Genomic DNA, 15,186 nt, shown 5'->3' with positions numbered 1-15,186 from the left:
GCGTCAAGGGCGCATTGAGATTACGTACCACCCCTCCACCAAATGTACACTTTACATCGGATTACACACACACACACACACACACACACAAACACACACACACACACACATACATGGATAACACGATATAGCGGCTAATTTTGGATGGCACCATATTGCACCCTTTTACATCATTGTTGAAAAACGCGTACAGGCCTCTTTGGCGCTTTTTGCCTTCGACTATGTCCCATCGGAATTTGGTTGAGGGGGACAAATGTCCCATTGCCTTTTTCTCCCAGGTTAAACCCTGATTAATTTTATACAGAGAAAGATCTGTCAAACGTACATTTTCTACAGAGAAAAATCATCATCTGCCCAACAAAATATGTATGATCTGCTGGGAGGTATCACAGAAAACTGACATGCAGAGAAGAAATAATTTGACACTTTAACTGCAAACTTATCTGGGGAAAGAAGCCCACATTTCCAAAGAAACGTTTGCTAAAATTGCATGTGTCATTATCTCATAATGTAGTTATGATTGTTAAATTAATCCAATTTCTTTCTAGCTTTAGTGCTTTGCTATATTGCCTCAGAAAGCTGTATAACAGTTTAAATTGGTCTCAGAAAATAACTGTCCAAACGAGAGAGAAAACCAATGTTGTCAGTGCTTCCTGAACAAATAATAACTGGATTTGTTTTCTTGATGCTTTCAGCCCAACCAAACGTGAGTGGTCTCCACGACTTTGATTACCCGAGCTTGCTGGAGGCAGGAGTGGGGTTGGACACTCTCCCAGAACTCTCTACCATCAAGCGCATGCCGCTGCCACCAGAACTCACGGAACAGTTTGATCGTATCCTGAAAATTGTGCTTATTGACACCCCCCCCTGGTGTTCACGTCAATTATGTATAGGAACCTGCAAAAGTGTGCAAAACATCAACCTATTCCACACCTAAACATTGCTTCAATTTATTTAATCAAGTAATTAAAAAGCTTTCATTTCAGTGAAAATATTGTCTTTTCCTTGACTCTGCAACAGGCATGCAATGCAACTGTATGATGGGATTGTTTCCTGAAATCGAGCGGGCTTTTCTCACCATCGACAGTGATATTTTCGTGTGGAAATATGAAGATGGGTGAGTTTGTGTTGGTGCACATCTGTTTTCCTTTATAATCTTTGAGTGGAGGATTGTTTTTGAAAGTAACAGTGCTTCAGTTTCTAGGTTTAGGATCTTTTTCCAGGGGCAAATGTGCATTAATGGGTCGATTTCTTGACAACTACTCGGGTCCAGTGATATGTATGTGTATTTTGTACTGTCTTGTATATATATTTGTGCAGGAATGATCTTGCATACTTCGATGGACTGAATGAAACCATCTTGAGTGTCGCTCTGATCAAACCCAAGCCAGGTAGGTGTCTCAGGGATTTTCTTGGGGTGGGGTGGTGGGTGTCCTAGTCACAGAGAAGTATCTAGAGAAGGGAATGTTCTTATTTGTCTAAGCTCTCTATCTTTAAAGTACTGTGGAGCCCATTTCAGTGGTAAGCAGCTTTTGGTTGTGAGCATTTTTTTGATTTCCCCAACATATATGTGACCCTCCACCACGGAATGAGACGCATGTCACCTTTGCCTGATTTTCATATTTTTTACATTTTCCTAAAGAGTTTTTGATGCTCTATCCAGTGGTGAAAACCGTTTTAGAAAAGAGCGAAAACTGTTTGCATTATAAGCCTGTGACTAAGGTGACCCTCACACTGTTACCAGACACTCCCCGGACTTATATTAAGCCTAGCGCAGAACCGCGCGAGGTGACATGCGACTCATTTCGTGGTGGAGGGTCACATATTTTAAGACCACGGTCTCCAAAATGTAATGTTTTAAAGTGTTCCCAAAGCAATGCCAGAACATGGTGTTAAATGTACATGTACTTTGTTTTCTGTTGTAATCTTTGCAAAGCGTATGATTATGTATCGATTGAACAGTGGATTTCCCTTCTTTGAGCCATGTGACTTCAGAGGCCGACAAAACTTCATATTTAGGAGGCCAGTCGAGACTGCAAAATAGTGCATGTTTGTGTGCGTTCAATCATAAAAACTAAAAGGAATTCTAACCAGAATCGATCGATACATAAATGTTATTTGTATTTTTGACCATAATATGACATTTTACACAGATCTCAACAGTCATTGTTCACCTCGACCGCTAGCGTGGTCTCGGAGGAACACTGACTGTCTCAATCTGAGTAAAATGTCATATTTTGGTCAAATATACAAATAACGTACAATGTTTCCAAAACCATTATTTCAGGTATCTTCCAGCCTCACATCCAGTTCCTGCTGTGTCTGGCTACACCTGTGGACATAGTGCTGCTGGGCGTCAGCTTCTCCAAACTTTATGATGGTAAAGACTCGCCTGTGTTCTTTTAAACATTGTTTCAATTTGTTCAAACTCTACTTAGAATGAAATTAAATACTTCATAATAGAGGAGGAGGGGAATAAAGCCAATGGTCAAAAATATTGTTACGCAAGTGCTTCCTCCAATTTGACTTGTAGAGTGTTAAAACAGTGCTCAGGGATGGCCAAATCATCATAGAAAGTTTGCAAGTGAAACACACTTAATTTAAACATATTTCTCTTTTAATTCTAGCTATGATTCAACAATCATTTTAGAATATAACTCCTGAAATGATGAATTGAAAAGCAGCATCAGAAGACTGTGTATAGCATTAGCAAGGGATATAACTCTGGCGGTTTCTGTTTTTGTCTAAACCTTCTTTTCTTACCTGAGCAGTTAGCCCTTTTGAAGGTGTTTAATTGAAACAAACTGACTTGAAACTTGTTTCTCATTTGGTTCAAGCTATGGTTCAACAATTATTTGAGGATATACCTCCTGCAATGATAAAATCATAAGCTACAAGTAAAAATGTGTAGTACAAGGGAGGTGACTGTTATTTTCTGTGTTTGCTTTGTTTGCATGGTGATTTTCCTTTAATGCAGTAAACATTTGTTTTAAACAAAGACAAAACTAGGTGATGAAATCAAATACCTTCAAGTTTACAAGATTTTTTAATTATGTGCATCTCCAATTTTAAGTTTTTGTTTAAGCCGCTTCTAAAACCCTTCTTGAAATTTGTTTACCACTTGTTTTTTGTAGACCCCCTAGCAAGAGTGATGCAACCAAACACCTTCAAGTATAGAGGTTTTTGATTTTGCGCATTGGGTTATTGTTGCAACATTCTGCTGAACACTGTACTTGTCATGACAATACAACCTATCAGAATGAAAACTGAGATATGTTCATAGTACAGTATTTTATGTGTGTGATCTAACTGGGTTGTTTATTTTTTACCTGTACAGGTGTAGGGGGAGATTATTCAACAGGGAGAGATGCACCTGTTGCCAGAACCACTGTACTCCATCCCAGTTGTGTACTGTGTGTAATCTTACCTGTGTTTTGTACCTGTACAGGTGGGGGAGATTTTTCAACGGGAGAGATGCACTTGTTGCCAGAACCACTGTACTCTATCCCCACAGACAGTACCTTCATCACCGCCATCACAGGCACTGACAACGGTCGTATCTTCATGGCAGGCAAGGACGGGGCTCTCTACGAGCTCATCTATAAGGTAAGGGTTCCCCCTCCCCCCTGTCCCTTTTCTCCCCTGTTATGTTAGAGTTGCACACTGTGTGTGTGTGTGTGTGTGTGTGTGTGTGTGTGTGTGTGTGTGTGTGTGTGTCTCTGACATTTACATGGAATGGAAATGGCATTGGGAAAATGTATAGCATACGCACTTTGAGGTAGTGATTAACTCTTTTTCTTACTTTGAATAATTTTAAGATTTTCTGTCACAAATATTTTAGAAAGCTTCAGAAAAAAAGTAATAAAGAAATAATCTTGAGTGATAGAACTTACAAAGTTTGAACCACAAAGGACGAAAACGAGTATGAATTTGAAATATAATGAGTATGCACAGTTACACAGTGATACCGCATTCTTCCTGAATGCATTTTCAGTGGAAGTCCGGTAAAGTTGTTTGTGTGTTGTGTTTTCAGGCTGACGATGGTTGGTTCAGTCGCAAGTGTCGCAAAGTGTGTCACTCCACCAGCACCCTGTCCTTCCTCGTGCCGTCTTTCCTCAACTTCACCTTCAGCCAGGACGGTGAGCGTTCATAGTCACACTCTCTTACAGTGTGTTATTTCACTTTTAGCCATGATTGGAAGAGTGCATGTTGACACTCTCTTACAGTGTGTTATTTCACTTTTAGCCATGATGGGAAGAGTGCATGTTGACACTCTCTTACAGTGTGTTATTTCACTTTTAGCCATGATGGAAAGAGTGCATGTTGACACTCTCTTACAGTGTGTTATTTCACTTTTAGCCATGATGGAAAGAGTGCATGTTGACACTCTCTTACAGTGTGTTATTTCACTTTTAGCCATGATGAAAAGAGTGCATGTTGACACTCTCTTACTGTGTGTTATTTCACTTTTAGCCATGATGAAAAGAGTGCATGTTGACACTCTCTTACAGTGTGTTATTTCACTTTTAGCCATGATGAAAAGAGTGCATGTTGACACTCTCTTACAGTGTGTTATTTCACTTTTAGCCATGATGGAAAGAGTGCATGTTGACACTCTCTTACAGTGTGTTATTTCACTTTTAGCCATGATGGAAAGAGTGCATGTTGACACTCGTACAGTGTGTTATTTCACTTTTAGCCATGATGGAAAGAGTGCATGTTGACACTCTCTTACAGTGTGTTATTTCACTTTTAGCCATGATGGGAAGAGTGCATGTTGACACTCTCTTACAGTGTGTTATTTCACTTTTAGCCATGATGGGAAGAGTGCATGTTGACACTCTCTTACAGTGTGTTATTTCACTTTTAGCCATGATGGGAAGAGTGCATGTTGACACTCGTACAGTGTGTTATTTCACTTTTAGCCATGATGGAAAGAGTGCATGTTGACACTCTCTTACAGTGTGTTATTTCACTTTTAGCCATGATGGGAAGAGTGCATGTTGACACTCTCTTACAGTGTGTTATTTCACTTTTAGCCATGATGGGAAGAGTGCATGTTGACACTCTCTTACAGTGTGTTATTTCACTTTTAGCCATGATGGAAAGAGTGCATGTTGACACTCTCTTACAGTGTGTTATTTCACTTTTAGCCATGATGGAAAGAGTGCATGTTGACACTCTCTTACAGTGTGTTATTTCACTTTTAGCCATGATGAAAAGAGTGCATGTTGACACTCTTACTGTGTGTTATTTCACTTTTAGCCATGATGAAAAGAGTGCATGTTGACACTCTCTTACAGTGTGTTATTTCACTTTTAGCCATGATGAAAAGAGTGCATGTTGACACTCTCTTACAGTGTGTTATTTCACTTTTAGCCATGATGGAAAGAGTGCATGTTGACACTCTCTTACAGTGTGTTATTTCACTTTTAGCCATGATGGAAAGAGTGCATGTTGACACTCTCTTACAGTGTGTTATTTCACTTTTAGCCATGATGGAAAGAGTGCATGTTGACACTCTCTTACAGTGTGTTATTTCACTTTTAGCCATGATGGGAAGAGTGCATGTTGACACTCTCTTACAGTGTGTTATTTCACTTTTAGCCATGATGGGAAGAGTGCATGTTGACACTCTCTTACAGTGTGTTATTTCACTTTTAGCCATGATGGGAAGAGTGCATGTTGACACTCTCTTACAGTGTGTTATTTCACTTTTAGCCATGATGGGAAGAGTGCATGTTGACACTCTCTTACAGTGTGTTATTTCACTTTTAGCCATGATGGGAAGAGTGCATGTTGACACTCGTACAGTGTGTTATTTCACTTTTAGCCATGATGGAAAGAGTGCATGTTGACACTCTCTTACAGTGTGTTATTTCACTTTTAGCCATGATGGGAAGAGTGCATGTTGACACTCTCTTACAGTGTGTTATTTCACTTTTAGCCATGATGGGAAGAGTGCATGTTGACACTCGTACAGTGTGTTATTTCACTTTTAGCCATGATGGAAAGAGTGCATGTTGACACTCTCTTACAGTGTGTTATTTCACTTTTAGCCATGATGGGAAGAGTGCATGTTGACACTCTCTTACAGTGTGTTATTTCACTTTTAGCCATGATGGGAAGAGTGCATGTTGACACTCTCTTACAGTGTGTTATTTCACTTTTAGCCATGATGGAAAGAGTGCATGTTGACACTCTCTTACAGTGTGTTATTTCACTTTTAGCCATGATGAAAAGAGTGCATGTTGACACTCTCTTACAGTGTGTTATTTCACTTTTAGCCATGATGGGAAGAGTGCATGTTGACACTCGTACAGTGTGTTATTTAACTTTTAGCCATGATGGAAAGAGTGCATGTTGACACTCTCTTACACTGTGTTATTTCACTTTTAGCCATGATGGAAAGAGTGCATGTTGACACTCGTACAGTGTGTTATTTCACTTTTAGCCATGATGGGAAGAGTGCATGTTGACACTCGTACAGTGTGTTATTTCACTTTTAGCCATGATGGAAAGAGTGCATGTTGACACTCTCTTACAGTGTGTTATTTCACTTTTAGCCATGATGATGATGGAAAGAGTGCATGTTGACACTCTCTTACAGTGTGTTATTTCACTTTTAGCCATGATGAAAAGAGTGCATGTTGACACTCTTACAGTGTGTTATTTAACTTTTAGCCATGATGGGAAGAGTGCATGTTGACACTCGTACAGTGTGTTATTTCACTTTTAGCCATGATGGAAAGAGTGCATGTTGACACTCTCTTACAGTGTGTTATTTCACTTTTAGCCATGATGGGAAGAGTGCATGTTGACACTCTCTTACAGTGTGTTATTTCACTTTCAGCCACGATGGTGAGCGTTCATAGTCACTCTCTTACAGAGTGTTATTTCATTTTCAGCCACGATAGTGTGAGTGCATGTTGACACTCTCAAAACCTAGGAAACATTCAGCAAATATTTTCAGCAAAAGAGTAACCCTAGGTGTATTTTAACTTTTTTTTATCTAATCGTAGTGACAGAAATTAGCTGTTTGAACGAAACTCCGGAAGTTTACTGTCCACTGTTTTGGAAAGGTGTCATACTAAGAAAAGAACAGGAGAAGAATAGATGCCATAATAAAAAAACCACTATCAAATAGTCACAGCTACTGGTTAACTTATAAAATAGTGAGAAAGAAATAGCTCTAATTTGATACAAAGACTTGCAGGGTGCAATCAAAACTGGAAGAACTGACTGGCTGGCAATTTCTTTTCCAGTATTTTATTATAAGAACTAGTAAAAAGTTTGAAATTTCAAGTAAAAGTGATCACTGTTTTAAGAGCTCATAATCAATTTCAGGGGATAAAAGAATTGGCAGGTATAGTGAGCATTAATAAAAAAAATCTCAAATGTTACAAGAATCGACCTGTTTGATAAGACTTGATCCTCAACTATGGATGATAGAAAAACTGACCTTGTTTTTAATGTGTTACCAGATCCCTTGGTTCAGATCAGCGTTGATGACACTCGGCACATTCTGTACGGTCGAACACAGAAGGGCAGCATTCAGGTAAGCATAGTTTTATTTGCTGTGGAAACTTATCTTTTTCTGGAAGATTTGGTTGCTATGATATATGCTGGAAGTGGAACAGTCATAACCTTTTTTAGCAATGAGCATTTTGTAACTTTCTCTGATAACATCAAGATTAATCTCTTGTAAATCAAAATGTTAGTTACTGGAACATATAATCATAGACATGACAAAACATTCATTGGTGCATCAACCTAGTGGTCTTTACAGTTGACGAGCCAAAAATAATGAACTGAAAATAAACCTAGCTCAGTTGGGCGTTGTTTCAGTCTCAAGATGGTGAGAGTCAGAGACCAGCGAGTATTAAACAAATCTGTTAGTGTTTTATTGCCATCGCAATAAGACTGGTGTAGGGCCCTGAGAAGCTGTGGGGAACAGCACACGCTGCGGCTAAACACGGACTTTACCCTGAAGACCTCATTGACGTTTAAGCCTGGCCGGGAAGGCAGAAGAAGAAGATTGGTGTCGTCGTGTTAGTTGAGCGTTGAAGTGTGATGGATGACCTTGTGTGTGGCAGGTGTATGACCTTGGTCGTGAAGGCACCGGGATGGGTCGAGTGGCGTCTGTGTCTCAGCAAACAATCGTCAACTCGGCCTATCTTACTGCAAGGTGGGCGGCAACTTTCTGTTTTCTCTGTGTGTGTGTGTGTGTGTGTTTTGTTGTTGTTGTTGTTTTGGTTTTTTTGCCATTTACATTGTGTGGCTTTTAGTCAATAAACATGCGTCCTTCGATACATAGAAGTGACCATTCATACTTGATTACTCACAACTGGCAAAAATATGGCATCTGATTCTCAGTAGATAATTCAGATGCTAAGGATTATAGAGAGAAATACATGCATCTTAAATTTTATTTTTATTTTTGTCTCTGTATTAGTTGGCTTAAACAATTTTATTCAGAATTCATAAACATGGGGGGAATGCAAAAGCAAAACAGAGGGATCCAGAGAGGAAAAAAAGGGGGAAAACGTACAGGCAAGGAAAGAGAAAAAAGTAGGGCGAGTCTGTTTTTTAATGCTGCCTATTGTTCTTTATCCAAAATGATTGGAGTAGAACTATTTCTGATGGTACAGTGGTACCTGTGATGAAAGGACACCTTTGTGACCAACCAAAAGCGTCCTTACATTGCAGGTGGCCTACCCCCCGCGGGTTAGGGGGAGTCCCATATTGGTTGGGACGAGAAAGAATTTACCCGATGCTACCCAGCATGTCGTAAGAGGCGACTAACGGGTTCTGTTTCTCCTTTTACCCTTGTTAAGTGTTTCTTGTATAGAATATAGTCAATGTTTGTAAAGATTTTAGTCAAGCAGTATGTAAGAAATGTTAAGTCCTTTGTACTGGAAACTTGCATTCTCCCAGTAAGGTCATATATTGTACTACGTTGCAAGCCCCTGGAGCAATTTTTTGATTAGTGCTTTTGTGAACAAGAAACAATTAACAAGTGGCTCTATCCCATCTCCCCCCTTTCCCCTATCCCATCTCCCCCCTTTCCCCGTCGCGATATAACCTTGAATGGTTGAAAACGACGTTAAACACCAAATAAAGAAAGAAAGAATGCAGGTGGCCTGTCATAACTTGTAACTTAACCATATCTTTTTTTGGCTTTTTCCAGGACAGTGGAGAAGTGCTACTTCAACGCCATCATCCACATATCCGCCATGACCTCCACTGAGTCCAACCAGCTTCACCTGGTGGCCGTCACCATGTCAGGTACGCTCGTCAGTCTTGATTGCACATTTCAACTTTGCCTGGGCAACTCATTCACGGCCTATAAAATGTTTTTTGTTGTTGTATTTTGTACATGTATATTTTGATTGACCTGCGTCAAGTGGACTTTCGGAAATAAAGCCCTTGTCGAACGTAGGGGTCAAACCCACGCCAATAGCGACAAATTGGTTTCAAGCCAGCGCCCCTACGGATTGAGCTATCTCCCTGCTCTGACAGTGTTCATTCAGAATATCCATACACAGGGCTTCCTGATGTTTCACTGTTTTTGTTGCATGTTTTTTGTTTTGTTTGTTTTAATGCAGTACATGTACATTGCTGTGGTGTGTTACTCAGGTATGCGCCTGTACTTTACCACCTCCCCCTTCAACACACCGTTCGCCGGCCCTGCCATGTTGACGCTGGTCCACGTGCGTGTGCCGCCCGGATTCTCCGCCCGCCCGTCCAAACCCCCGAGCAACGTGCACTCGGCCTATCACAACCGCGGTACGCTGCTGCTGGTGGAGAGTCAGAACAACGATGACAACGACCTCTTGTGGTCTCTCAGCAGCGACTCCTTCCCCTTCCAGAAACAGCTGATGGAGACACAGGTACAGTGGAACCCCTCTTTTAAGACGTCCAAAAATCGAAGAAAATCGGGTCTTAGAAAGGAGGGAGTCTTAAATTGGGGTTGAATTTACAGAGGTAATGAACACAAAATCTTGAAAAGCAGGAATCCAGAAACAGCTCATGGAGACGCAGGAACAGTGGAACCCCTCTTCTAAAATTTCTATAAATCAGAGTAAATCGGATCTTAAAAAATAGGGAGTTTTAAAATGGAGGTAATTTTACTGAGGTAATGAACACAAAATCTTGAAGAGCAGGAATCCAGACGTCATGGAGACGCAGGTACAGTCAAACTCCTCTTTTAAGACCTCAAAAAATATCTGAGAAAAATTGTGTCTTTAAAAAAAAAAAGCGCAATGGCCTAGTGGATAAGATGCGCGGCCTCCACTATGGAAGGTTGATTGTTCAAATCCTGGCCGTCTCTGATGGTTTAAAGGTGGAGATTTTTCCGATCTCCCAGGTCAACTTATGTGCAGACCTGCTAGTGCCTTATTGCCCTTCATGTGTATGCACAAGATCAAGTACACACAGAAAAGATCCTGTAATCTATGTCGAGTTCTGTGGGTTATAGAAACACGAAAATGCCAAGCATGCATCCCACTAAATTGGGGTATGGCTGCCTGAATTGGGGGGTTAAAACGGTCATCCATGTAAAAAAAATAATTGTTTAAAAACACGCAAAAAAGCACGATTGCACGTTGGAATTTTAGCCCACAAATACAGAGGATGAGAACAAGTTTAGTTGTTTTTGCATCTCATTAAACACACCCTTCCTGTGCAGGTGAAAATGCCCGTCGACGGCAAGACGTGGGCGCTGGGTGAGCTGAGGGTGTCGGAAGCGAGGATACAGGTTGCCTCCCCTATCGGTCAGCGGCCAGACCCCCCTGTGGTTGTATCACAACACCTGGAGTCTCCGCGTCGCTTCATCATTCTCACTGCTCAGGTGATAGACGAATTCTGAAAATAACTGACAGGTTTTTATTGATTGTGGAAGAGTGGCTTTCCCTTGTTTGTTGTTGTTGCTTTTCCATAGAAAAGCTGAGGCAAGCTACACGTGACATTAACAAAGTGGGATCAGTTTCATACACATGTTTAGATAGCACACAGAAAGTCTGAATGTGTTAAGAAAGTATTTTGGCACTGCATTTTCACTGATTTCAGCAAGTAACAAAGACAGATGAAGCAAAGTTTATGTGTTTTTTAAGGAAAGTTTATTTGAATTCATTCTTTACAAGGATTTTTTAGTTTTTTACATTTGGGTCACTCTCCTGGAAACTGGTCAGTCGGGACAGCGTACAAAAACATTTAAATAAACAACAACATAATTACTTTCCTTTATTTTTATGTGTTTTGTTGTCTTCAGTGTTAGTTGGAGCAACAGTGTGAACAAGAACTGAAGCGTTTGTAAATTCTGTGATTTGCTTTGCACTGCAGAAGCTCTGAAATCGCCACTTTTTTCCATTCGAAAGTGTGACATGCCATCTCTGCACATACACATGCCTCAAATTTACCCATTTGATAACACATTTTTCTACAATTGTTGCAAATTCCTGTGTATGAATTTGATTTCACCCGCCCGATGCGCCCAAACGATCTTTTGATAATAACTTGGTTGCATTTGACCATGTAGAAACAATCGTCTCGCACGTCACGCCTGGTGTCCTATTTTTAGCTTCAACGCCATGCCCAAACATAACTTGTGCATACTGTTTCTGGGGATGGATAATTCTACTCTGACATAGTAAAATATTCGATGTCGTTAATCGCGATTGAATGAGATTCAAGTTGAGTCTGTAAAGCAAGTTTAATGAGATGTTCTGATAGATCTGCAAGTGGTGTCCGAAAATTTGCGATACGTGTGAGCACATTGCAGAACTATTTTCTGGCAAACTTGCGATCTTTCAACCCATTCGCGCATGAATATAAGGGAGTCCCTGTGGGGGTTACACGGTGCAAACGTGTTTTCGTACAATCGAGCACGCGGTTAGACGCAGGAAAACTTTGTTGTTGCGGTGTCCGCGCCAAAGTTGACGACAGACGTGCGAGACGGTACATGTGATCACAACCTTTGAGGTAAGTTTGAGCTTTACGACGGCTCTATTTTTACTATTTTGCGTGTAGAACTTAAACCACTAATATGATTTTGTCATGTTTACAAACTGAATTCGAAAAAAAATGCCTTTCTGTCAGAAAAACGCAACCAAGTGGCAAATTCATGGGTAGAGTAGATCTAGGTACAGTCCAACGTGAAAAGAAGTTTTCGTTTTTTATGATTGTTTTGCGCCTCTTGTTAGTTTATTTTCTATTTTTTTAAATGAAGATTAGATCATGTGGTTCAGGTTCATTTGTTTTGTTGAGAATCTCAAGAAATAACGTTTGAATCTCTCATCATAGCCAGAGCTGTCTCGTTCGTATAGCAGACGCCATTGCTGCTTTCCGCATGCGGTGTCAGCGATGCGTGCGGGGCAGAAATTATGACAGATACTGGCATTTTCATTTGCACTGGAGCAGATTTTACACAGCGTGTAGTCATTTTTACATTTAGTCAAGTTTTGACTAAATTTTTTAACATAGAGGGGGAATCGAGACGAGGGTTGTGGTGTATAGGTGTGTGTGTGTCTGTGCGTGTGTGTGTGTAGAGCGATTCAGAGTAAACCACTGGACCGATCTTTATGAAATTTTACATGAGAGTTCCTGGGCATGATATCCCCAGATGGTTTTTTTCTTTTTTTGGATAAATGTCTTTGATGATGTCATATCCGGCTTTTTGTAAAAGTTGAAGCGGCACTGTCACACCCTCATTTTTCAATCAAATTGATTGAAATTTTGGCAAAGCAATCTTCGACGAAGGCCGGACTTTGTGTTGCATTTCAGCTTGGAGGCTTAAAAATTGATTAATGACTTTGGTCATTAAAAATCTGAATTGTAATTAAAATTTTATTTTTTATAAAACGATCCAAAACTACGTTCATTTTATTCTTCATCATTTTCTGATCCAAAAACATATAAATATGTTATATTCGGATTAAAAACAAGCTCTGAAAATTAAAAATATAAACATTATGATTAAAATTAAATTTCGGAAATCGATTTAAAAACAATTCCATCTTATTCCTTGTCGGTTCCTGATTCCAAAAACATATAGATATGATATGTTTGGATTAAAAACACGCTCAGAAAGTTCAAACGAAGAGAGGCACAGAAAAGTGTGCTATGCAGCACAGCGAAACCACTACCGCCCTAAACAGGCTCGTCAGTTTCACTGCGGTCATTGTTAAAAAATGCAGTGCGTTCAGTTTCATTCTGTGAGTTCCACAGCTTGACTAAATGTAGTAATTTCGCCTTACGCGACTTGTTGTTTCTTTGTGTTACGAGGATGTGTTCAGGACAGAACCACTCTGATTTCCAATGTGTGTATCTTGGGATCTTGACGGTTGTAACATGCACTGTTATGTACCTCAATGTGCGATGTAAAGCTGTGGTAGCAATTAAAATATCTGACTCCAACTGTTGCATACTTTTTTTTCAGATGCCAGGATGCTGCTAATGCTCCTATCCTTTCTGCCAGTCCAGTCAATGCTGATCCAGGAGCAGATCAGAGAGACCGGTACGTTTCTACTGTAAATAATTGTTTTAACATGTTTTTCATTAATCTTAATCTTATTATACTGGAATGACTTTGCTTGTATGCAGTCATTTTTTTTAATTTTCTGTATCCATACTGATTTGTGCAGACATTCCTAGCAAAGTCTTTCCATGGCATGGTAAGTGCAGGTTACATATGGAATCAATTACATTTATACATGTATTTCAAGTACCAAATTACCCCTAGTTGGTATGAATGGAGAGCTTCAGTTGTCTGCTTTTCTGAGGTAGACATTTCCAAGTTTATTGGTGTCACTTGCTCCTTGTATTTTTAATTCATGATGTAAACCTTTTCAGTTACTATTTTTAATTTTTCTATTTTAAGAAAGGTTCGTTTGTCTGTCCACAGATTGACACACTGGATGGGAATGGGGTGGTTGTCCGTTTACTTAGGAAACAAGGATCATCGTTTGTGTGGCCTGCTGTGGAGGAGATATTTTTTGTGAAGTTTGAGGAAGTAGTTGAGGTGCTGCCTGTCCCAACTCTTGACAGACGTGGCAGACACACATTTCAATAAAAAGTTGTTTCGTGTTGACTGAAATAAACCCATGGTTAACTGATATTGGTGTCTGTGTTTGTTTGCGGTGTCCATGGTTACACGCGAGATGTTCTGTGTCATTTGATGAATATCTGCATGTATTACCAAGATTTTTCAAAGTATGTCCATAGTCCTGTTTAAGTATTCATGGAGATTCTTTAAATCATACAATTTTGCAGATAGCAATTTCTGATCACTTGCTGGAAAGGTTTTCTGTGAATGAGGAAATTGTTGATCTGGCGTCCTCATAGTAATCCCCCCATTATGTAAGTGTATGGTATATTTTGAAACTTCTGGTACTTCTATGAAGCAATTTCTATTGTATCTCATTGGAAATTGCATGATAATCACTTGTATTTTTTTATGATAAGAGTAAAAATGTGCCTCTAATGGTGTCCTGTGTTTCACGCGAGACGAGGCAACCTTCAACACATTATCTTAAATTACAACATTTCCAAAAGTTTATCTTGCTTTTCAAAACCTTGTGTTGGAAAGTTGAGATGTTAAACAAACCAAACACACCAAAATATTTCAATTTTGACTAACTTTATTTTTGGGCACTCAAGTCACACATCTGACCAGTTTTCAGGAGAGTGACCCATTTAGTCAAGTTTTGACTAAATGTTTTAACATAGACGAGGAATCGAGACGAGGGTGTGGTGTATGTGTGTGTGTGTGTGTATGTATGTGTAGAGCGATTCAGAAAAATCTATATGTCCGATCTTCATGAAACTTCACATCAAAGTTCCTGGGTATAATATCCCCACACGTTTGTTTTCTTTTTTTCGATAAATGTCTTTGATGATGTCATATCCGGCTTTTTGTTAAAGTTGAGGCGGCACTGTCGCGCTCTCATTTTCTAACCAATGTTGTTGAAATGTTGGTCAAGTAATCTTTAACGAAGGCCGGACTTTGGTATTGCATTTCAGCTTGGAGGCTTAAAAAATAATTAATGAGTTTGCTCATTAAAGTTGTCATTAAAATCGAATTTTTGCAAACAGATTTAAAAATGATTGCTTCATATTCTTCATCAAATTCTGAATCTAAAAATATATACATATGTCATGTTTACTCTTCAAATGTGATCACAATTA

At 39.6% G+C, this 15,186-nt stretch overlaps 1 protein-coding gene and 1 long non-coding RNA gene across 2 annotated transcripts in view; both read left to right on the top strand.

Annotated features, from left to right (window-relative positions):
- Window positions 1–15,186, top strand: part of LOC138967258 (nuclear pore complex protein Nup155-like) — a 56,106-nt gene that overhangs the window by 8,197 nt on the left and 32,723 nt on the right. The window contains exons 3-13 of the mRNA XM_070339780.1: window positions 696–833; window positions 1,021–1,117; window positions 1,321–1,391; window positions 2,288–2,380; window positions 3,449–3,606; window positions 4,034–4,139; window positions 7,485–7,558; window positions 8,097–8,188; window positions 9,191–9,288; window positions 9,640–9,893; window positions 10,691–10,852. Of these exons, the coding sequence (XP_070195881.1) occupies window positions 696–833; window positions 1,021–1,117; window positions 1,321–1,391; window positions 2,288–2,380; window positions 3,449–3,606; window positions 4,034–4,139; window positions 7,485–7,558; window positions 8,097–8,188; window positions 9,191–9,288; window positions 9,640–9,893; window positions 10,691–10,852 (1,343 nt within the window). The remainder of the gene's footprint in view (window positions 1–695; window positions 834–1,020; window positions 1,118–1,320; window positions 1,392–2,287; window positions 2,381–3,448; window positions 3,607–4,033; window positions 4,140–7,484; window positions 7,559–8,096; window positions 8,189–9,190; window positions 9,289–9,639; window positions 9,894–10,690; window positions 10,853–15,186) is intronic.
- On the top strand, window positions 11,429–14,099 carry LOC138967283 (uncharacterized). The gene is made up of 3 exons (XR_011455896.1): window positions 11,429–11,982; window positions 13,439–13,516; window positions 13,904–14,099. It is a non-coding gene; the product is annotated as an uncharacterized lncRNA (long non-coding RNA).

The sequence above is a fragment of the Littorina saxatilis genome, linkage group LG5 (genome assembly GCF_037325665.1).
Source record: "Littorina saxatilis isolate snail1 linkage group LG5, US_GU_Lsax_2.0, whole genome shotgun sequence".
NCBI classification, from domain to species: domain Eukaryota; kingdom Metazoa; phylum Mollusca; class Gastropoda; order Littorinimorpha; family Littorinidae; genus Littorina; species Littorina saxatilis.
The sequence above is the reverse complement of the archived record's forward strand: the minus strand, read 5'-3'. Positions and strand labels throughout refer to the sequence as shown.